This window comes from Hoplias malabaricus, chromosome 8, assembly GCF_029633855.1.
Source record: "Hoplias malabaricus isolate fHopMal1 chromosome 8, fHopMal1.hap1, whole genome shotgun sequence".
Taxonomy (NCBI): Eukaryota; Metazoa; Chordata; class Actinopteri; order Characiformes; family Erythrinidae; genus Hoplias; species Hoplias malabaricus.
The window spans coordinates 26486845-26511281 of record NC_089807.1 but is presented as its reverse complement, the minus strand read 5'-3'; the positions used below and the strand labels follow the sequence as shown (position 1 = coordinate 26511281).

At 37.9% G+C, this 24437-nt stretch overlaps 1 protein-coding gene across 6 annotated transcripts in view; it reads right to left on the bottom strand.

Moving 5' to 3' along the window:
- LOC136705540 (arginyl-tRNA--protein transferase 1) overlaps window positions 1-24437 on the bottom strand; it is a 140481-nt gene that overhangs the window by 76605 nt on the left and 39439 nt on the right. For 3 of the 6 annotated variants that reach the window (XM_066679166.1, XM_066679164.1, XM_066679167.1), the window contains 2 exons: window positions 15202-15330; window positions 4125-4157 (listed from right to left, as the gene is read on the bottom strand). The exons of 1 other annotated variant lie outside the window; for it this stretch is intronic. In XM_066679166.1, the coding sequence (XP_066535263.1) occupies window positions 4125-4157; window positions 15202-15330 (162 nt within the window). Of the gene's footprint in view, window positions 1-4124; window positions 4158-15201; window positions 15331-21829; window positions 21959-24437 lie in introns of all 6 variants that reach the window. 2 more of the 6 variants (XM_066679165.1, XM_066679168.1) reach the window with 2 other exon arrangements.

The following is a 24437-nucleotide window of genomic DNA, read 5'->3' as shown; positions in this document are numbered from 1 at the left end:
AAATCATACACAACACTTAGCAGCAACACCTCAGAACTAAAATTAGGGTTACTCAACATAAGATCACTAAACTCAAAAGCACTCATCGTAAATGATATTATAAGTGATCATAAATTCAATGTTTTCTGTCTCACGGAAACGTGGGTTAAACCAAATGAATATTTAGCACTAAATGAAGCCACCCCCCTAGGCTATAATTATGCACATAGCCCAAGAATATCAGGCAAAGGAGGTGGAGTATGTGTAATTTACCAAAATACCCTAGAAATTAGTCTTAAACAATGTGACACCTCTTCTTTTGAGGTTCTCTCCACTATTATTACAAATCCGGTCACAAAAAAGGACGCATTTTTATTATGCAACATTTACAGACCACCAGGGCCTTACTTAGAATTTCTGAAAGAATTCAGCGATTTTGCTACAAACCCAGCGGTGTGCAATCATAAAGTTATAATTGTAGGAGATTTCAATATCCATTTTGAGAAGGAAAGTGACCCACTAAAAAAGGCATTTACCTCAATCTTAGACTCTATTGGTATTACTTAAAATGTAACAGGTCCTACACACTACTGCAGCCACACTTTAGACTTAGTTCTGACACTAGGTCTTAACATTGACAAAATTAATATCTTACCGCAATCCTCAGCAATCTCTGATCATTACTTAATTTCATATGAGCTACGTTTTATCCATAATATATGTAAGAACCCTCGCTATTCTACAAGGCGTATAATAAAACCATCTACCGCCCTACAATTTATAGAAAACCTACCAGAACTATCGACCCCAGTTCCAACTCCATCAGACCCAATGGACCTAGATGTACTAACTGATTACCTAGAAAATACCTGTCGATCTACTTTAGAAAAGGTAGCACCACTTAAACATAAAAGTATAAGACAGAAAAAGCTCGCACCATGGTATAACGATAAGACCCGTACTTTAAAACAAACATTACGAAAACTAGAGCGGAAATGGCGATCAACCAAGCTTGATAGTGTTCCATTCTGCCTGGAAGGACAGCCTTATAGAGTATAGAAAGGCCCTCACTAAAGCTCGCTCAGCATATCTGGCCTCGCTGATCTCCCATAATAAAAAATAATCCGAGAGCACTGTTTAGTGTGTTTTCTAGAATTACAAAAAATCAAGCAGGTTCTGAACAACTAATTCCAGCAACTCTCACCAGTAAAGATTTTATGGACTTTTTTAATAATAAAATTGAGAATATTAGACAACAAACTCTAGCCACAGGATCAAATCCATCCTGGCTGCCACCTGATGTGAATGAAATAAAACATAATATAACTGTAAAAGAAAGACTTGAAACCTTTTACCCACTCCCACAATTAGAACTAGAGAAGATTATCACCTCCGCAAACTGTACAACTTGCACACTTGATGCAATTCCCACAAAGTTGCTCAAAGGAGTACTACCAGCTATTATTGATCCTCTTTTAACTATAGTAAACTCATCGCTTAGTCTGGGCCATGTACCCAAAGCTTTTAAATTAGCAGTTATTAAACCTATGATCAAGAAACCAAATCTTGATGCTAGTACACTGTCTAATTACAGGCCTATTTCTAATTTGCCATTTCTGTCTAAGATCTTAGAAAAAGCTGTGGCCCAACAACTTAGTTCATATCTACATAAGAATCATATATATGAAAAATTCCAATCTGGATTCAGGCAACATCATAGTACAGAGACAGCTCTAGTCAAGATAACAAATGATCTTCTTCTTGCCTCTGATCAAGGCCACGTATCCCTGTTGGTGCTTCTTGACCTAAGCGCAGCCTTCGATACAATAGACCACAATATTCTCATAGAAAGGTTAGAAAACATGGTTGGAATCACAGGGACAGCCCTATTATGGTTCAAATCTTACTTAACGGAACGTTATCAATTCGTAAAAGTAAACAATCTAAATTCAAATTATTCTAAAGTAAGATTTGGAATTCCACAAGGCTCTATTTTAGGACCATTATTATTTACATTATACATGTTACCGCTAGGCACAGTTATAAGAAACCATGACATTAACTTTCACTGTTACGCAGACGACACACAATTGTATATTTCAGCCAAGCCCGATGACAAACACAGATTAAAGAAAATAGAGGACTGTGTAAAAGACGTGAAAGGCTGGATGTTGCGTAACTTCCTCCTTTTAAACAGCAACAAAACAGAGGTCCTGCTTTTGGGTCCAAAAGTGACAAGAAATAAATTATCAGACTTAATTTTAAATCTAGCTAACTTTCCAGTTAAACCTGGTTCAGCAGCAAAAAATCTTGGTGTCATAATTGACCCGGATTTATCATTTGATCAACACATAGGTAGTATCACTAGGACAGCTTTTTTACATCTTCGCAATATTGCTAAGATTAGAAATGCCTTATCCCTCCAGGACGCAGAAACATTAGTACATGGCTTTATTACTTCAAGGCTTGACTACTGTAACGCACTACTGTCAGGATGCACCAGCAGCAATTTAAGAAAACTTCAACTAGTTCAAAATGCTGCAGCTAGGGTCCTCACTAAAACTAGAAAATTTGAACATATCAGCCCAGTTTTATCATCACTTCATTGGCTGCCTGTTAAATTCTGCATTGACTACAAAATTTTGTTATTAACATATAAAGCTCTACATGGGCTTGCTCCTGAATATCTTCAAGATACAATTTCCTATTATGAGCCTCCACGTTCACTCAGATCACAGAATACTGGATTTTTAAATGTTCCCAGAATTCAGAAGGCCTCAGCTGGGGGAAGAGCCTTTTCTTGTAAAGCCCCCCAACTCTGGAATGATCTTCCAGAAAATGTTCGGGACTCAGACACAGTCGCAATCTTCAAATGTAGGCTAAAAACTCATTTGTTTAGTTTATCATTTGGTAGCTAATGCTCCCCCATAGATAAAGGCGGCAGATCCGGGGGGTCCATGGACACAGGGAATTATAGTATACTGAGACGCTGGTGCTGTCGTCCCGCCGCTTCTCGCGATCACTCAGGTTTGTTGACGGTGGAGCGGAGGGATGCCAGTGTTTCAGGATGCTCCCGTGTCTGTGTGTCCTCCTGGTTCTCTCCTTTTAGTTAATGCTGTCATAGTCAGATCTGCCGGAGTCATTAGCCACACTCTGGAAATTTTCATATTTTCTACTTTACAAACACAAAACAGTTCAAAACTAATTCCATCCCTTTACATCTTTCCGAGTAAACGACTGCCCACCTGTCTGTCTGGACACTGATGGATGACTGTCGAGATCCTCCTCCACGCTTCAGACCAGCTGCCCACGCTCCAGCAACCACCAAGTGCCTTGAAGCTGTCCCTACACTGAAATTCTCATGGACTACTAACTATCATCACCAGTAGATTGACCAGAGGAGGATGGGTCACCCCTTGTGAGCCTTGGTTCCTCCCAAGGTTTCTTCCTCAGCTGGGGGAGTTTTTCCTTGCCACTGTCGCCCCTGGCTTGCTCACTTGAGGGTTTTACATTTGTCTTTACATTTCATGTCAAATCTTGTCTTACTGGAATTCTGTGAAGCTGCTTTGTGACAACATCAGTTGTGAAAAGCGCTATATAAATAAATTTGATTTGATTTGATTTGATTCATGAGGTCGTCACCTGGACTGGTTTTCAGTGAACAGCTGTGGCTTCGTCAAGAGTTAATTTGTAGAAATGCTCACCTCTTAATGTGTCTGAAACCATAACAGTTCTATAGAGTATACAGCCCTATTCCACCAATGACTGATGAGAAGACTTTTGACTGGTACTGTATGTAATTTGACTGTACAATCTATATATTAAATTTATAAATACTGTTTGTGGACATTGTGGAAATATTTTGGTGTTGACTAATAAATCAGTAATAAATTACAGCTCATTCTATTGTTTGCAACAGTGGAAACACGACTGCGTCCCAGTTTCCACAGCATGGATTAACTGTAGACTTGTAATCACAACTGGAATTTCTTGTTGGTTAAGGTTAGGCTACAGCAGAAAGGAACAGAATGCTGGATTTTTTTTTTGTTTAGAGGGTATGAGTAATTACTCTTTTCATACACCACAGAGACAAACTAATGCTCTAGAAATGTACAGAAGTGCAGTTTCAGTAATTAGAAACTTACCTCTAGTGGTGAGTCACAGAGGAACCTTTTAAACTGTGAAGGGAAAGAAAGACAAAAATGTTATTTTTATAGAACTAATGTATGTATATATTTATATAAAATTCAAATCATTGTTTTATGTGAATAAGCATTAAATTAATATATGAACTTAAACACAGTTGACATGGCCCCCCTTACTCTATGACCGAGTATGGCCTAACCTGCAGGCTGTTTAGGCTGGAATTAACATGAGGCTAAAATTAGCTTCTTATTCAATTGTAAAGTTACACCTTAACCTGCACGCTACTCTTCATCAGCTGATCATTTAAAGGAACACTAGGTAAGATTGGGTTTTTTCTTGTTCTTGTTCCTGGGCTCACATTATTGATCCCCAGTGACATCAGCATGGAGGGGGGTGGGGTATGTGGTGGTTTCCAACCCTCCTCCAAAAGTAATCCTTTCAGAGTACCAATGGGAGGGGTTCTGGACACCCTAATACAGGTCCAAGAAGCAGCACAATGATTCTGAAGCTGTTATTTTATGGTCAAAATATTATGTAGTGTTCCTTTAAAGTTACCTGGTTTTATAATAATAATGGAATCAATTGAAAGTTATACAACAAATTTTGAGATTATTTTCCCCACAATTACATTTGTAAAGTATTGTAACCTCTGACCCTTCTGTCCCTTATTCACAGCAATTTGCAAAATGGCTAGTTTCCTCCTGTTTTCTAACAATGCCATCTATCATCTCTTATGGAACCTCAGGTAAACAGTGTTTGGCAACTGCGGCTACACAACAGCAACACACACACACAGTGTTATGCACTGCACTGCAATATAACTTCACAGGGGAAGTTTTGATCCCGCTGTCTCTTTCATCTGTGGATCTCTTCTTCTTTCTCTCTTGAACAGTTCTGCTTTGTTTACCGAGTGGCTGACCCTCCGCGCTTGTGGATAAGCTGAGCATGTTTCCAGGTTTAGCTCACAAACCAAACTAAATGAGAAACAGGGGCTCTGCCGTGCTGAGTGCACATTTGCAGCTGCACCGCACACGCATGTACAGACACGTGCACATGCTGTATTCCGGAAACCTCTGTGATGTATGAGGTGTGTCTACACACAGACCTCACCGGCCATGCTGGAAAGAGCTACAGGAAACACTGTATTATCATCACAGTGAAGATAACCAGCCAAGGGAATGTGTTCTCTGTGAATTCTGCCTAGAGATATAATACAAAAGCCCTGCCAAATGTAGGCTAAAAGTAGACTAAAGAAGATTGCTAGTGTTTACAGAGTAAATCTCCCAATCCTATTTAAACAACACAATTTTTAGTGATGGCCAGTGACATCAGTATTTGCATATCCATGGGCTGCAGCCGACGTCACTGTGTATTTGGTACAAACTCATTACTTAAACACACAACTCAAATAAAAACTGTAAGCTTTAAATTGTTTTACTGTTCCTTTCAACACTATTAGTCCTCGTTAAACTTTGAAATGAAAGTACAGATCCCTGACCCATTTATCTGTGTCACGTTTGTAAACAGAGTTCTGTTTGTCTGTGTAAGTGAGTAGGGGAGCTGGGGCCATGTCCCAAACAGTGCCAAATATCTTATATAATGCACACTACAAACGATAAAATTAGGGTTAACGTTTATATTAAATAAGAAAAGAAAGAATATTTGATCAAATTTACTGTAGTCTTGTTATAGCAGATGTAATAGCTAACAGAGTGAAAAAACATTAAATCAATACCTATTCTATTAATAACATTTGTATTTTATTCATTTATATTAATGTTTTAGAGCAAATCAATGCCCAATTATACAGCAATAAACCAGTTGGAACCTCAATCAATCAATATGATGCTAGGTGACTTCAGGGTCTGTGAGCTAATATAACAGAATAGGGCAATTATTGTTCTCCTGAACATACTGAACTGTTCAATGGCATTATTTTACCGACAGATTACTGAAATATTCAGTGGTTGGCTTCACCTCTCAGTGGAAGCAATTGCTACTTTTACACTCACAACACTAAAGCATCGTATTAACTAATGTGTGCACAATACTCTCTCTCTGGAAGACTCCTCCAGGCGCCACTGGGATGTGTGTTATCTTTACGCCCCCTCCATTTCACCTCATAGAGAGAGAAAGTCAGCCAACAATGTGATCACACACCCTTAACCCACTCTCACACACACACTTAACTCATAAAGGCCAGGAGTTGTACAGTAAACGTACAGGAACCCCAACTCCAACAGAATGTTAATAGGTCTAGAGAGAATACACAACTATAAAACCAAGTAACTAAAAGAAGCAATCACTAATGTTTTTCTCTTTTTGTGTTGGCTCAGTGCATGCATTCACTGTAAAGGCTCTCCTGTAGTTCAGACTGAAGAGTGAGGGGGGGTTGACACTTTTCCACTGCTTGGTCCCAACTAAACTCGAATCGTCTGTTTTGCTTCTTAGGCAGATCTAGTACCCGGTCCCTATAACTGGGTATGATGCAAGCCGAGTGGGTAATAAACATGATGTGTAAACCCTGCAGAGCCCTGATTCAGCAGTAAAACTTGTTTACACGTCAAAAGCGTTTTAAAGAGATTCCAACACTCATTTGATCAGTGATCAACAAAAAAAATCCAGTTAGAGCCAGAGATGCAAGAAGGAAAATCCTGGTGATCTGTGAGAACTGGGTCTTGGTCCACAAAATGTGTTCAGTCCACAAAAAGAAAAAGAGAGAAAAAAAAACACGTAAATAATCAATTAGTAATCACCGCCTAACATTACCACCACCACTGTGGGTTTCAAAGCCTGGGGGTCCTGTTAGAGACGTGGTTTTGCGTCATTTCTTGGAGGAGCGGCTCTAGAAATGCAACCCGAAAAAAGCAAGTCAAGCCGTGCCTAGCCGTGGCCATGCAGTGGAAAAGCGCCAAAAGGAGACAAAGAAACTGACTATGAGATAAAAGAGACTCAAAGACAAATAGACAGAGAACTACAGGGAGTTAGAGAGAGAGAGAGAGAGAGAGAGAGAGAGAGAGAGAGAGAGTGTGAAAGAGAGCAAGCTACTCTGGAGCACAGTACACAAAAATTAGAGGGTTCTACAAATCTACAGTAAGTGCATGTTATAGGTCAGCTGACATTAGACTGTCTGGGACCATTTAGCATATTACTGGTCAATAAAGACACCATACCTGTAAATACCTCCATATAAATAATACTCAACTACTCTACACACACTCACAGACACATGAGAAAGCAGGCTCCTGTGGTTTTAAATGCTACACAACTGTGAGATACTCCTCTTACTGATGGCAAGGCTGGAGGGAATTAGTCAGACAGTTAGAAGCTCCATATGGCTTTCTCTCCATCTGCTGTTGCTGTAGTGAACAGCACAAAAAAAGGTGTGCAGATGAAAGAGAAGAAACTTGAGTGCAGACGAATGAATGTCTATTCATTCGCTTATATTTATTACAACATTTTATATACTTAAACCAAAAATGTTGACAGGTGACAAAACCTAACATTCTTTTCACATTAAATCTAAATTTTAAAAAACTGCCTCAGATCCAAACTGTATTAAAGTGTAAGATTCTCAGTTTCTTCACACCTTTCTTGAATGGGCTGTTACCCAATGTCTGCATCTTTTATCATGTTAGTCGTGTTATTTTTATTGCCAGTACTACCGGTATATGATAAATTAATGCCTTCTTACTCATATTTGCCAATTCAGATTTTATATATATTTTCACAATTAAAACACAGTCTGGATTTCTTACATCCCCATACAGATTATAGATTTCATGGCTGACAGCTTCCATTTCTTATTACTTACCCCTACCCTGTTTTCAAGAGTTATCTTGCTTCTTAGAACAGAGGTACAAGGTTCAAATCTTCCCTTACGGAAAAAGGCAAAACCTTCAAGATGTTGACACGACACCAGAACACAAATAAACACTATAGTATTTCTAACACTCAGTATTTCATTACCGAGCTACTAGTAGTGCTCTGTAGGCAGCTCTGCCATGTTATCAAAGCCCCTCTGTTGGACTTTAGTTCAATTTAGCCTATTTAAATGTCTTTTTTGGTAATTAATTTGAACTGGTAAAGAACTACAAGTTGCTGTTCTATGGCATCGCTCAAAACAACTCATTGTAGTACTTTTAGTTTTAAAAGTGTATAGCCTATTACCACCCACTCCCAACTCTGTGATATGAAGCTGACTTCTGTTGCTGATTTAGGTTCCACCTTAAATGTTGCAGCAGCATCCAGAGCATCCATTTAAGGTGGGACAGCAGATTTGCTGGTTAACTACAGAGACATAAGCGTACTACTAGCGATGTTTTATGCATGTTATGAGCTAAAGGTAACTACAAAAGCTGTAACTACATTAAACTAAGATAATATAATTACCGTTAATAATTTTATAGAGGAAATACTGATTTTTGATATGTAATATAATTAATATTAAATAGTATTTGTGAGTTTGTTTGTTCTGTGATTTACAATGCATTCAAAACAATCTGTTTGAAGTATGTCTCTGACAAATCTCAGTTTCAAGGGTTATACAGCCCTAAACCTTCAGCTTACGCCTCTGTCCCAACAAGATATGATACACCCTATCACTAGGCAAAACAGAGAGACTAAGTGGAAAAATGGGACTCACCCTAAAACGACTAGTGGACTCGGTCCAACTCAGTGATACAGTACAATTTTTAATGAACTTTAACCTCGTTGTCAATATTTTTGACTAATCCTGTCCAAATCTGCATGTGCAGTGAGAATGAAAACACATTTGTGGGTGGAAAAATGAACAACTGACCAGCTTGTATTGTTCAAGAATTTTAAATGTGTGTATACATATATCAGAAACACACATCTGTACACAATCAGTGAAGTAACAGGCAAGGAATCGTCTTTCTTCTACAAACACAGACACACAAAACTGAGGAAAGTTAATAGACTTGCAGAGGCCTCTTTAGGATCATTAAAACATCATCCCACTTCACATTTAAAGTAACTTATGCTCACACACTCTTCCCTGCAAAGTACTTAAACTCTGCCCCTTCTGTCCTTTATTCACTCGTCCTTTCACTCTCTCCACAGCGAAACACATCTTGATGTTATTATGAAATTGATCCAGCTGTAAACTAGAAGCAGGAGGATTCGGAATGGTACAGAAATGTTGTTTTCAATTTCTGAAGCCCAGAGAAGGAAGAACTGCAGAATCACAAATCTCATATTCTTAGCTCATAACCAATTGTCTCTTTTCTCTGCTTTAAAATGATGTAAAAACAAACTGCAGAGACCTGTGACCTAAGCAGGAAGAGAAATGGGTCAGCTGGGAGACTGAAGGCCCTGCTTGTCTGAAATTAGGCAGAACGTAGTGATGTTAAGGGGATTGAAGCTTAGTAGGATCTAACCATTTGCCTGAGTGCTTAAAGCTGCCATTAGACCATTAAATGCCAGGAAAAAGAAGTCGGATTAAGCAGTTTTTTAAAACTATTGAACTATAACTGAATATAATTAAATAGAAATATGCTAGCAGTGTTCAACGCATCATTGAGTGAATAATTGTGACTAAACCTTACCCATAGCTAATAGTTAATCAAACCCTATGTTAAAGTTCAATAATCAAACATTAGCTTATTTGCAGAAAAATTAATACTAAACTCTGAATGGTTTAGTTCTTCAGGGAAATCCAAACATTCAGAGCTTGCTTTATGGTTCACTGCTTAGGCCTTTCCCTACACTACCCATGAAACATACCTGCATTTCTTCTGTGCAGAGGGATTTTTTCCAAGGCCATAAACACTGACTGGAACTGGGCTACACACACACACACACAAGGCTTCCCCAATTTAAAGAGGGCTATGGCACCAGGAAAGAATCTGTGTGTGATGGCTGACTTTTTTTTTTTAATTCACTGCCACATTTTGTGCGCTGGAGGATTTATTAACTTACTGAGCCACCTTGGCAGAGCTGGGTCAATTTCCAAGCCCTAGGGGACAAAAACCTCTCACAGGTTTCTGGGGAAGTCCAGCAGCTCTGTTTCCTGCATCTCTACAGGACTTTTTTCTTGGAGAAAACACTGCCTTCTCTGAATGCATTTGTATAATTGGTGTAGCCTTCTAGTACTGGCCTTGCAAAGAGGGACATGCTGGAAAATCAGAAATTAAACCAACTACAAAGTGTGATGAAATAAGTGCAGACATTGGCAACATGTGACACCTTCAGAACTTTTCTTGGTTTTGTGAGTACTCTCTGAAATCCCCCAATTTGTGAACACCCGCTCCTCCAACACTTCATCTGAAATCAGGGACTGATATAAGGTGGAGTTTGTCCCACATAACAGTCTCTCCTGTTTTAGCTAAGCTTTAGTCTAGAATCTGGAACATTGATATGAGGATCTGAGTACTTTACATGTGCAGGAGCTCTATAGCATCCCGTTCCATTTGATGCTTTTCTGTGAACATTGTAAATGTTGTGTGCATAACTGAATTTTAGGTACACGTTAAATCAACTAAATTCACTCAAGCCTTTGACCATATGATGCTTACAACACATCCCTTAAAGGATATATATTTTCACCTAGCTAACTACTGGCACTTTTCCACTGCATGGCCCCTACTCAACTCAGCTATTTTGCTTTTCCATTAGGCAAACTTGATACAGGGTATTTTTTTCACCTGTTCACGCCTGGAACAAAGCAAACTGAGCAGGTCCTAAATGTGGTGTATATAGCTTGCAGAGAGCAGACTGGCCAGAAAAACCTGTCAATCACCTTAAAACACAGATCTCTAGCACAAACTAGCTGCTTGTAAAATCTCCAAGTTACAGCATAAGTCACATTTGTTTTTATTCAACTCACAACAGCAGCTCGTAACATTGCACTGTGGTGTTTTGAAGAGCTTCAAATGTTCCTTGGGTCAGTGGCATACAAAAAACTCCAGCGATAGCTGATGAGCCATGCTGAGTCGAGTCAAGCTGATGCCCTGCAGTGAAAAATTACTTTACATTCCCAATATCAAAATTGGTATTATACCGAAGCAAAAAAAAATCCATCAACCAAGCATGTGCTAGTGACATGTCGGATGACTCTAAAGATACAGTATTCCAAAAACACCTCATTTACTTTTATAATCTTGAGATTTCAAAGTTCAGTAGGTCAAGAGAATTATTTGTAGGGGTGGGTGTTTTAAATTTTTTTTTAGACATCATCAGCACCAGGAGCACTCACTAATTGAATGCTTCATTTATAAAAAAAAAATAAATAAATAAATAATTTTTTTTGTTTACCTAGATTTAGAGCAGAATGCATGGTCGGCTGGTTAGTAGTAAGTTAGGGCACCCAGTCAAGTGGAAACAACTTTTTCCTTTAGAAAACATATTTTTTAATGTATAATATTTAAATAATTATTTGTGACATTAGTATGTTACAAATGTAAAATGATGTGTAAAATATAAATTATATTCAACAATCTTCAACAATGAGCAAATCTCCCGATTTCCCTCATAGGTACGATAGCCATAATCAAAATGTCAGTATTACCCAAAATTACCCACTTATTCTCAATGTTTCCTGTCCGACCCACATCAAATTGGTTTAAGACAGTAGACTCCACCATTTCCAAAATAACTTTACCAACCAAACAGCAGGAAGATGATCTTTCCTTCACCCTCATTATAGACCTCTGAATAAAAATATGCAAAGACAACTTACAAAATCTATAGATTATACAATACAAAAAATTATTCACAGAACACACTACACTGGACAATTTGTTTCTGAAATATGTACACATTGCATACAGAATTCCACAGATAACTACATCCACGCAATGTGGCACTGTACACCCATAAAGCATTTCTGGAAATATGTCTTCTTGGAGCCATATCTACAATCAACATAGCAAAGGAAATCTCCTCTGTTCTGCTCACCACTCTAACCATCACCAAGAACACTATCCTCATAAACTGGAAATCAAGAAACACCATTACTATCAGTCCCTGGAAAAATCTACTAATTAATCATATATCTATAGAATGAATGGAAAAATAACAGCTTCAATCAAAAACAAAAACACTGATTACAGTTCAACCTGGACACCTGTAATTGAATTCCACAACAGTAATTTTCCAACCCAATTGAATTGAAAAGCAGGTACACTTAGATCCAACACCCAATTCCCAAACCATGTCATAATACAGCAAATGGTACCCTTTTTCAAGTACAGTTTTTGTTCAAAGGCATATATACTATATTGTCTGATATAACAACATAACATGCTTATGTGCACACATGCATAACAATGGATAGTTGGTAGACCTTTTATAAACATACTATTTTTTTTCCCGTTCCTCTCTCCTCTATTAGTATTATTTTAAATGTGATTGATAGTATTATTGTGTAGCTATTTTTGCTCCATATCTGTTCATATATGTTTAAACGTCTTCCCTCACAAATGATATATTAGAACAAAAATAAAGTCTCAGAAGATGGAGGAGGGTGGCAGGCCAATAAATAAATAAATGAATGAATGAATGAATGAATGAATGAATGTAAAAAAAGAATAAAAATGATTTCCACAGAGTTTTGGTGTGCTGTAATTTGTTTTAAATTGTATTGGGGGTTATTGACAATGTGGCATGAACAGCCCCACCTAAAATATTTTTTGTGGGCTTAATTGAGCGAAACATCAACGAGAGGAGGTGCCTGCCTGATGACCCCTGTGAAGGGCTAGTGATACAGTGGCTGGTTTGGGTACTCATGGGCTGAGCTCAATCAGTAACCGTATTTGTTATGTATAGCCGGTTGCTGATCGATCATAAAGGGCCACAGCAACCCTGGTGTTGAGGTGTAGGATTAAACAGGAATTATGGTGGCTGCAGGTAGGAAGAGAATGTGTTGGGCCCTATATGCAGCTCTAATGGATTATCATAAGATAAGACGACATAAGATAAGACGTTATCATAAGACGTTTTTCTGACCCCTCTACACAGCCTCCGGCTCCCCCTTTCGAATCCTCCTAAACCTACTGCTTCCTTCCCTTCTTTCACTCCTCTCACAGAAGACGAGGTATCAAATCTTCTTAGAGGTGGCCGTCCCACATCCTGTCCACTGGATCCCATTCCTACCACCCTACTGCAAACCATAGCCCCATCCATTGTGTCCGCAGCCACTCATGTAATCAATTCCTCACTAACCTCTGGAACATTTCCAAACACCTTCAAGCAAGCTCAAGTAAGACCTCTACTCAAAAAACCTGCTCTTGCTCCTTCTATAGTAGAGAACTACCGACCAGTCTCTCTCCTCCCCTTCCTGTCTAAAATCATTGAAAGAGCTGTCTTTAAGCAGGCAACAAAATTCCTCTCCCAACATAACCTTCTTGACTCGAACCAATCCGGCTTCAAAAGCGGCCACTCGACGGAAACTGCACTTCTGTCAGTAATGGAAGCTCTTAAAGATGCAAAAGTAACAGGTCAATCCTCAGTTCTCATTCTGCTCGACCTATCAGCAGCATTTGATACGGTCAACCACCACATCTTACTAAACAAACTCACTGACATGGGCTTCAAGAACAATGCACTCTCCTGGTTTGAGTCTTATCTCACTGGACGATCCTTCAGTGTGTCATGGCTTGGACAAACATCAGCGCGACACCACCTTACCACAGGTGTGCCCCAAGGCTCGGTGCTGGGACCCCTCCTCTTTGCCTTGTACACTACCTCTCTAGGCCCAATCATTCATTCGCATGGCTTCTCCTATCACTGCTATGCAGATGACACACAGCTCTATTTATCCTTTCCTCCAGGAGAGACTTCAGTGGCAACTCGAATCTCTGACTGTCTCTCTGACATATCTACATGGATGAAGGAACATCACCTCCAACTGAATTTATCCAAAACTGAACTACTGGTCCTCCCAGCCAAGCAAGCTATTCTCCACAACATCAGCATCAAGCTAGGGTCCCTATCAGTGGCTCCCACCAAGGTTGTAAGAAACTTAGGTGTTATGGTTGATGACCAGCTGACCTTCGCAGATCACGTTACCGCTGTAGCTCGATCGTGCCGCTTCTCCCTATTCAACATAAGGAAGATTAGGCCATACCTAACTCAACATACAACACAGCTCCTCGTTCAGACGTTAGTAATCTCCCGTCTAGACTATTGCAACGCCCTCCTGACAGGTCTTCCGGCCTGTGCTGTGAGACCGCTACAGATGATCCAGAATGCGGCAGCACGCCTGGTCTTCAACCAACCAAAAAGAGCACATGTCACGCCCCTATTAGTTGAGCTGCATTGGCTACCCTTAGCTGCTCGCATCAAATTCAAATCACTAATGATGGCCTTCAGAGTATTCACTGGTTCTGCTCCCATCTACCTCAATAGACTCTTAAAACCATACGTTAGCGCCCGCCCTCTCCGTTCCTCAAAGGAGCGCCTACTAACACGACCAACCCCCCGTACAGGTCAGTTGAGGCTATTCTCATCTCTGGTACCACGCTGGTGGAACGAGCTTCCAAGCACTATCAGAGCAACAGAAACCCTCTCTGCATTCAAGAAATCATTGAAAACCCAGCTCTTCCGAGAGTATCTTTTGCACTGAATGTCTTTCTTTAATGCACTTATTACTTCCTGGCATATTGCACTTAATGTAAGGTACTTTGTATAATTTGTGCTGTAGTTCGAATGTTAGATCCTCTTTTGTAAGTCGCTTTGGATAAAAGCGTCTGCCAAATGCATAAATGTAAATAAGATATTTTACATCTTATGTATAATTACACATACGTACAACTGAATAGAAACCACTGTATTAATAGTTGTTTCATCAAACTGTTTTTAAAGTATAGAAAAATATATATTTTTGGCATACTGTCACTGTCAGAAAAAATGTATATAGGTATAATGTTGTTCACTACATCACTACACCACTGTTTCTTTTCCAGAATGAAATGCATTTGTTAGATTTTCATAATAGAACTGTTTTAAAATTAGAAGTGCATATAGATGATAAAGAACTCAAGAAAAATGCCTTGAATGCCATTGTACCACCTTAAACTGGTGTCACCTGAAAATAGTAAGTGTAATTCGTACCTGGCTTTCATCACATTCGAAAGGAGAGTCTCCATGAACGGCCATCTGGTAAGAGGCATACAGAGCTGCCGACTGCTTGTAAGATGTCAAGAAGCCGGGGTCTTCAAAGCTGACAGGCACTAGCCTCACCTTCAGGGGCAGCAGAATGGAGGGATGGTCAAAGGGAGGAAGGGAAGAAAAAGGGAATAAAGGAAGTGGCCCAGTGGTAACCAGACATGGATAGTGAAGAAGCACATAATTGTGGCACTGCAGAAAAGGTGCATTTATAATAAGAAGTAATAATTGGACTTCACAGGGCATGGAAGATGAAGATGAAACAAAAATAAGGAATGAAGGACAACTGAAGCTGTCAGTGTGACTAAAAAATAAATAATGGGAGAAATTTCAAAACATGGTTAACCGTGTGGTTAGCCATAAAGCAAAAATAATGAAAAGTCTTATATTTGTGATTGAACCATAAACAACACATCATTATAATGCTTTGCACTGCTATACAGTGCAAAATACTTGTGAATTTATATTTTACTTATACATGATTATGGTATTGCCTAAACATAAGCATGTTGCTAAGGACACATTATTGAAGATATGACTGAGATTGAGAGGACATATACAGTGGGGCAGTAATGTGGCTAAATACTCTAGCTGACAGCTCCAACCAGAGAAATTCTCAGGGTCAGAACTATTCACATCAGTAATACTCGAAACATTAATTCACAACAGTTTTAATATATGTATGGTAGCTATTTATGGAAGGCAGAAACATGCAGGGTGTTTTGGGGCACACTGTCCGCAATTTATTCCAATTTTCCATTCCACCTTAAAGGGGTACATTTTAAAGGAATGTTCTGTTCTATGTTAAATAGTGCACCAACTACATGTAATTGCTGCACTAATTAAAGTGGAATAGAAAAGGAAAGCTCAAATTAGAAACTACAATTAGCTTGGTCCTGTAATAATACATTTAAACTCTTAACTGAGAGAAATATCAGTGTGCAGGGGTTTTTTTTGTTTTGTTTCAGGTATTTTAAACAAATTTTCCTAGTTTTGTCAAATTTTAGTATCTGTAATTTATACCATAAACAATATATATTAACCTGAAAATTGTTTAAAACAGCAATTTAGAATTGCTTCACTTTGAAGGATGATTTTTATTTAACTATATATTTTTTGATGGGTTCACAATTTGTTTTTAACATTGTGTAATTTATTTATTATGTGTAAAGGTTACTTTTATAAATAATGATTCTTTTAAATAATCTAAATGTTTATGAAATCTTGAGGTTTATGCTATTTATTCCATAGATCCAAGATCATGATTCCAAGATCAAATGTTTAGAACTAGTACTTTGTTAAATATTATGATAATGTTTACATTGCTCTAAAATTTAGTTTGTGTAAACTTCATATTTTTAGCAAAAGCTTTCTTGCTCCAAATACTGAGCACTGTAAAATGCATACTGGTCAACACCTAATTAAAATCTTCTTCAGATAATCAATGCGTTTAGTTTAAAAGAAAATAATTAGCCATATGTTACATTAAGTTTTACTGAACTATTATTTATCAAAAAATTTTAAACAAGCATTGATCATGAGATCATTGTTTGCGTCACAGCAGGGAAGTGTGACTTAAGACAAGAAGTGTAAGGAAAACATTAAAAGGGCAACGAGGTCATAAAGTGAGGCTAGTGCACTGCAGCATTGTTGACTCGGATTCAAAAGTAGAGAACACCCGACTAAAAGAAATAACACCCAAATTTTAAATGTAATATAACCCTATGTTCAAAGAGCAGGATTTATTTGTATATTTCGTCTTCTTAATGTGACCTATATCTGACATTAGTCTGAACAGACCATGCTCCCAAATTCCACATGTGCAAAAGCACATTGTTTCACACACTCCAGAAGTAAAGATAAGTGTATCAGTGTTTTCAAACGAAGGAATGGAAATATATTTTACTGTGCAGCATGCAATATCTCAACATCCATTTATTTTCTTTTTCAAAATGATTTTCTATGTGAAAATTTGTATTGTTTATAGAATTTAGTATCCATTGGCTGGATGTAGGACTGGTAACTTTGCAATGTGTGTGAGCTTGCAGGAGGTCAACTGCAAACATGAGGTCGCCAAAGAGGAGCAAATGAGAGCTGAAAATCTTTGTTTGCTCTAGGTGATCCACATTTGAGTATCATTTGTTTCTTTTGACTTCAGTTACAAAAACCATCTTAGGAAATCTGAAGTTTTCAATTTCCCAATATTTATTTTAATAACGAAAATACTTTCAATTAACAGTGTCCATACAAGAAATGCCTCCAATTAAAACAAAAACACTTTGGGCCGATGTATAAAGACTGATGTATAAAGGGGCAGCCTTGGCCTAATGCTTAGAGGACTGGACTTGGTACTGAAAGTTTGCTGGTTCAATCCCCAGGACCAGCAGGAACATCCATGGCTGAAGTGCCCTTAAACCCACAAAAGCTCCCCGGGCACCACCACATGACAAACCTGTGTCACTTAGGATGTCAAAGTAGGGTTTTGAGTCAATTTTACCTGCTGTGAATATAGCCTAAGGGTTCCAATGCAAGTCAGGTTAATGACCGAGCATGACAGTGAGACTCTTATTCAAACTGAAAAAGCGGGTGATGAACAACAGAATTATTAGATATATAATAAACAAAACCCATGCTAAGAAAACAAAACCAAACAAATAAGAACCAAAGCCATGCATAATACATAATGTGTATGCAAAGGTCAATTATTTATTTATTTATTTGTTTATCTTTACATTTATATACCACCTTTCTAGATACCCAAGGACGATTTAAAATCAACACCCCTCAGAACGCCATTCCATTCAACACTTAATCCACACACACACACACACACGCCAAACGCGCACAGCGTACTCTCGACCAGGAATGACCATCCACCTGGAGTACTGCATCGGGCACTAGGGTTTCACACCAATCTATATCTTGGCATACACACATTTACTCATTCACTCCCACACACACACTCATGCACGTACACCAGGACAGTTATTAGGGAAGCCAACTCACTTAACCTGCATTTTTATGGACTGTAAATTACACCATAGCTGGCCATTATGAATAGAATGGGCCATTTTCAATATGGAATAGAGCTACTCTCCAACACAAAGAGCCCAACCATCACACTGAGGAGGTGGGAGGAGATCGTAAGTGTTTGTTCAGAAACATTACAAAGGATGAGGCAGGTCACTGGTTAAAAAAACAAATGGGAAAGCTTATAACTGTGGCCAAAAGAGGCATGCGGGAAAAGCCCTTATTCTTTATTGCTCAGCCTTAGACATGCTCAGTAGCTGAGCCAAAACGTTAAAAACCTTTATCCAATTTTTGCCAGATGTCTCCCCATGTTCAAACAGATAGGAGCCTGGTCCTGTATGAGTGGAAATAACTGCCTAGGGGTGTCGCCAAAATGGCTGTTGAGTGAACAGATATACCTATAAGGGCTCTGTTTGGCTTCCTCCAACAAAACAGAACATATCAAGTCTTACTGTTTCCTTCCAGTTCTGTCACAGTTCCCTGGGGTGTTAATTAAATGTCTGTGACACGCTTTGGTCAAAATACCCCAGGGATCAAACGCCACAAATACAGTCCATTTCATACTGACCTGTTCCTTTAAACGAGAACATGGCACACACGGCTCAGGAATAAGTGTGAAACAACTAATTCATATTGGTTGCTTTTAGTCATTCACATCACAAATGAATCAGCTCTTAACCCAGAAAAAGATCTAAATCCAAAATCAAGTGACAATGAGGACTGTGCCAGCGGGTCAAACACATACAAAAACATACACAGGAAATCTGCAACAATTAAAACTGGCCATAGCATAAGCATAAACATCTCATCACTTGCATGGTAACCCAGAAATGTTCTGGAGTATACCCGGAGGAGCTGAATTTGTGAACACAAACACCTGCAACAGTCGGACTTTACAGAGACTTTATTCCACTAGACCCCTAGTAGGGGTTCTGGGTAAAGGTCAAGTCAGCGCATGTGAGGACAGAGCCACTAATGTCCCAGAGTATCTCTTTCAGTCCATCTATGATGACACTATATTTCTGCACAAAAGTAATATATGGCTTCCTCTTTGTGTAATAGAGCTTTAGATTGCACTTCATGATGCAGTGTTGGACTGTGTTATGTGACAATCGTTTACCAATGCACTCCCTAGCCTATATGGCTTTGTCCACCAGTAGCTTGGTGGATTCTCAAACAATGCTGCCCAAGTGCTTGATGGTAACGCATGTTATCTTACATTTTTTATGAAAAATTCAGGCTTATATATGTGAGCTGAAAACGGCTAAATTGAGGTATAGAACTGAATGGAGTTCATATCATCTAGGTTTGTTTATGGCTAAATCCTCTACTCAAACACGATACTGCAGCAGACGCTAACGTCACGTCTATAAAGATATGCCAGCCACTGATATACAGATGGAGGATGCAGCTACTGAAATTATTTTTTTATTACATGAACATGCATTTGTCACGTTACTTCACTTGTCTCTAAATACACTGCTCAAAAAAAAAAAAAACATACAGGGAACATTTAAACAACACAGTGTGAGTCAATCACACTTCTGTGTAATCAACCTGTCCAGTTAGGAAGTAACACTGATTGTGAATCAGTTTCACCTGCTGTGTGCAAATGCAACAGACAACAGGTAGAAATGAGAGGCAATTAGTAAGACAACCCCTATAAAAGAAGTGGTTCTGCAGGTGGTGACCACAGACCATTTCTCAGTTCTCACCCTTGATTTTTATCTTACATTTTAGTTTATTGTTCATTTGATGTTGACAGTTTTGATGATCTACCATTAAAAATACATTCGCTTTGCATTTTTAAATAATTTTCTGAAACTGAATTATATTCCTTCTAATATCAGTAATATGCATTCCCTAAAAACCTGAGTAGAGAAAACTGATTAGAAAAGATGCCCAATAGGAAAAAATGTTAATCAGGCTTAATAGTAACATGGTAAACTTTCTGACATCTCCTTTAATCTACATTTGAGAGTAAGCTCAAGGCTAATATGAAGATAAAAAGATGGATGTTTATTGATATGGCCCAAGAAAGCGGTGGATTTAAAATATCTGCACCAGAACCCAAACAGCTTAAGAGTAACGTACTCCCCATTTTACCACCACACCTGTAGAAACACTGCATGTTCACCAGCAGTTTTCTCATTTCCTCTTTTACATTTTTTCTCCTTCTGTTCTCACTTCACTTACTGAGGGCTTTATTCATTCGATTACACGCACACATACTTGCAAGAAACACCTACTGCCAGACTTTATTTTCTTTCCCCTCTGCCTCTACCTTCCCTCATTTCCTGTATGTTTGAGCACGTAATTCCATCTCACCTCGCTCTAGTCTGATTACAGACATCACTCATTAAATGTCAGAGTACCATACATTCTGGGTCTAGCTTTAATTTTATAGTTCCTCTTCTACCTCATTCTGACCGCATTCCTCAACACAGTATTTGCAAACCCCTTCCTCCCAAGAATCTCTGATCAAATTTAAAATTAGGCATTAGTGCAACTAGACATGAAATGGTTACCAGTATCATATTAAACCACAGTAAAATCCTTGATGGTTAGTATTAGAGCTTCAATTTAAATTACAGCAATTAACACAGTAACTCACATAAGCTACAGCATCAACCAAAGTTTGGAAGTGTTCCAGTGGCTGCAGTGTCATATCACATATCACAGAAGCAATGTGATGCCCAGGCACACTTCCCCATCCTGATTTTACTCCCCAAGGACCCTCAAAAGGTGAGGTTAAATTAGGACGGGGTGGTGCGATTGGGCACACCACCAGAGCTCCTGAAGACTGAGGGTTAAGCTAATGGATTTACAGGTTTACGCTCTTGTGGCTGTAGAAATGTGCTGATTTGTCATTTCATTTCATTTGACAAACACCACATCTCCTATTCCAGTCAGAATTATAATCTTCTTGTGAAGAATTTCTGAGACTTTTTCTACCTTAAACAGAGCTTGGTAATATTCTGCTGCCAACTTCATGTTCCATCTTAAATGCTTTAACGTTACATTCAAATGCATGTTCCTTTGTGCTCTAGAAGCTATCTGAAATAAACATTGTATGTGTAGCAAATATTTCCTTGAAAACAGTAAAACTGAGGGTTATACATTTATAATTAGTTATTACCTGTTAACCAACAATTGTTTACCATCTTAATCTCACATAAATCCAAAGGGGAAAATACATACTGCAGAATTCATTTTTTTTGTGCTGCTAATTTTATTTGTGTTGATCAAAATAAAACTGGTGAAATGCTTTCCATCTGTGTATCAGTACTTTCAAACTTTTCAGAACATTACTATCAGTACTGATAACTGTAATAATTTTGGATACTTTATTTATGATTTTAAATTAAATTCAATTTTAGGTTAAAAAAAAAAAAAACTAAATACATGAATCAGTGACATACAGAAGTAAATATAGTTCACACACTGAGGGAGGCCATGTCATGTGTGCCAAGTTTAAACCCATAATAAAATGAGTACTGCTCATCCCACCCAACTGCCCAGTTGAAACTGGGAGACATCAGACCTGGCTCTCACTAGGCTTGTCAGGGGGGTCATGGTGAATGGTCATCTGGTAGAGTTTGTACACTTGGTATGAAGCGTTGAAAGTAGCTTTGAATTGCGGACTGGGGGGTGCAGAGCGCACTAGCCTCACCTTCAACAGAGGACATTTAAGTAGAAGGTCATCAAGAAAAGAACTTGAACTATATAGAGAGAATGGTTGAGTGAAAGACATAAAAAAGAAAGTCCAAAAAGCCAGCAAATGCCCTAAGGGGCATGAAACATATACTGAGCAAAGATAAACTTAATGCAGAGAGTACTGATGGCAAAGAAATAAAAGAAAAAAAAAAGTTCAATCAAAAACACAATCAGTTAAACGAACAAATACACATTGGCCTTTATTCATCAAAGTTGGGTAAAAATGAGCAGACTTGGCTATGCTAAATGATGTATAAAAAAATCATATACTGTTCAAAGACATACTACATGCCTTTAAACAGGTACTTTCAAAACATTCTACAGCAATATACTTACACATTAACCTTTGTCCTCATTATACTGAGAAATACTCTTCTAACTCCATCATTCTAAAGCTTTGACAATTTTCCCATTAACAATAATATAATTAAATAAAAGTACATATTAAGTACAAACAGATATTTATGGATTTACAAACAAATTTACAATAGATTTTAGGGGGAGGAAAGCTCCAAGCTTATACAATTCTATGTTTCATATTATAAGGAATTACATTTTTAACAGGGCATAGCAGTTATAATGATCAAGATGTGAGAGAAATTAGGTGCTGATTATCAAATTTTAATACATTGACTTGCAAGATGATGGAAATACCAGGAAAGTGGTGGTGGAATTTTTTGCTGACTGTTTGGTTCTTTAGGCATTGGATAGAGATTTTGAAAAAGTTATTGTTATTAAGATTTGGTGTGATTTGATAGTTGTTTTGCTGAATTATGCCACAATATGGGTCTTTTTTTTTTTTTTTTTAAATGTTAGTAAATTGGCAGTAAATGCTTTTTATTTTAAACTGAACGTGCAGCATTTATGTCAGTTTACATGTAAAAAAAATAACTATATCCACTTTTATACTGGATTACCATATTACTGTTATTTAGTAGCACTGTGAAGGACTGGCGTCCCCTCCAGGGTTTATTCCCGCCTTGTGCCCAATGATTCCAGGTAGGCTCTGGACACCCCGCGACCCTAAATCGGATAAGCGGTTACAGATAATGGATGGATGGATGGATGTTATTTAGTAATGTTATTGCATGGTGTTATTTACAACGTTCTTATATAAATAAATAATAGAAAATAAATCAGAACTATGTTCTGTTTGTATGTGTTTCTGGGGTTGTGTTTGTCTCTGCGTTAGTTACCTTACTCCACTGTTCACAAGATCAGCAGGAGGGCTTGGAACTGGCCAACATTTACACATGTATTATATATCACAGAGAGAGGAGGACTGCTGAATTTGTCTTATTTCACGTGCTTATGGGTCTTTGCCTGAAATATTTTAAAGGGAAGAAGTGGGGACATTTTATGGCATTAGTGTGTTTATAAAACTACATATAACTGCGCACAGCCTCCTTATACTTCACATGCTTTAACCTGTTACTCTAAATAAATAAATAATTGTAATTCTTAAAATCAACAAAATGTTCTTGATCTTCTTTGTTCTTTGACGGTAGATTATCTAGTATTTATTTTTAAATAAAATGAACAAGAAAAACCCTGCTTTTTTGGATGCCATTTTTTATATTCTAATTTATTGTCCTTCCTTTAATTGTATTATTTTAATTGTAACTATCTGGGCAAAGGTGGTAGGTCTCAAGATTTTTCAAATGCTTTGATTTTTTTTTTTTTTTTACATTTGAATCATTTAATCATGTTTTTTGGTATATTGCATATATATTTTAATTGTTTTAAATGCCTTTTATACTTCTAATTTTTATTCTTAACTGCTTTTTACTCTTTCTTTTGATTCTGTAAAACATGTTGAATTGCCGCTGTGTTTAAAAGTTTCTGTATAAATAAACTTGCCTTGCTTTGATCATAGACCTACATCAAACATGAACCTGAGTAAAACGAAAACAGCCAGTGAAATTTGCTCATGCTCATTTTTAAATCTGATTTGACCATACAAAACTTTGATGAAAAAGGGCCATTGAGGAAATAACACAAATAATCTTCTTTAAAAACGCATCATGCATGTAGTATACACTTTAGTCCGGAGCTGCTTGGGTGAGAGCAAGCCTAAGTAAGATTTTGACGAATTAGATCCTTTGATAAACCTTCATTCTCCAAACATTTTATGCCCAAGTCAAATATTAAATAAAATATAAAAACATTCCCATTGAAATGCCCTATATAGTGTACATAAATATAAGCACAGATGTTCAAAACAAGCTCAAGTATGTGAATATCAGTACCTAATATTCGTCTGAGACTGTATTGGGCTCAAAAGACAGACAAAACTTTGCTGAAACATTCAGCTGACTGGCAAAACCTGCTTCTAATTAAAAGAACTCTTTGTCAGGTTTGTGTTGGATGAAGTGCTTATTCTTCTCAAGTCCTCTGCACTGAGAGTGATGAGACAGCAGAACTTTATTAGCAGG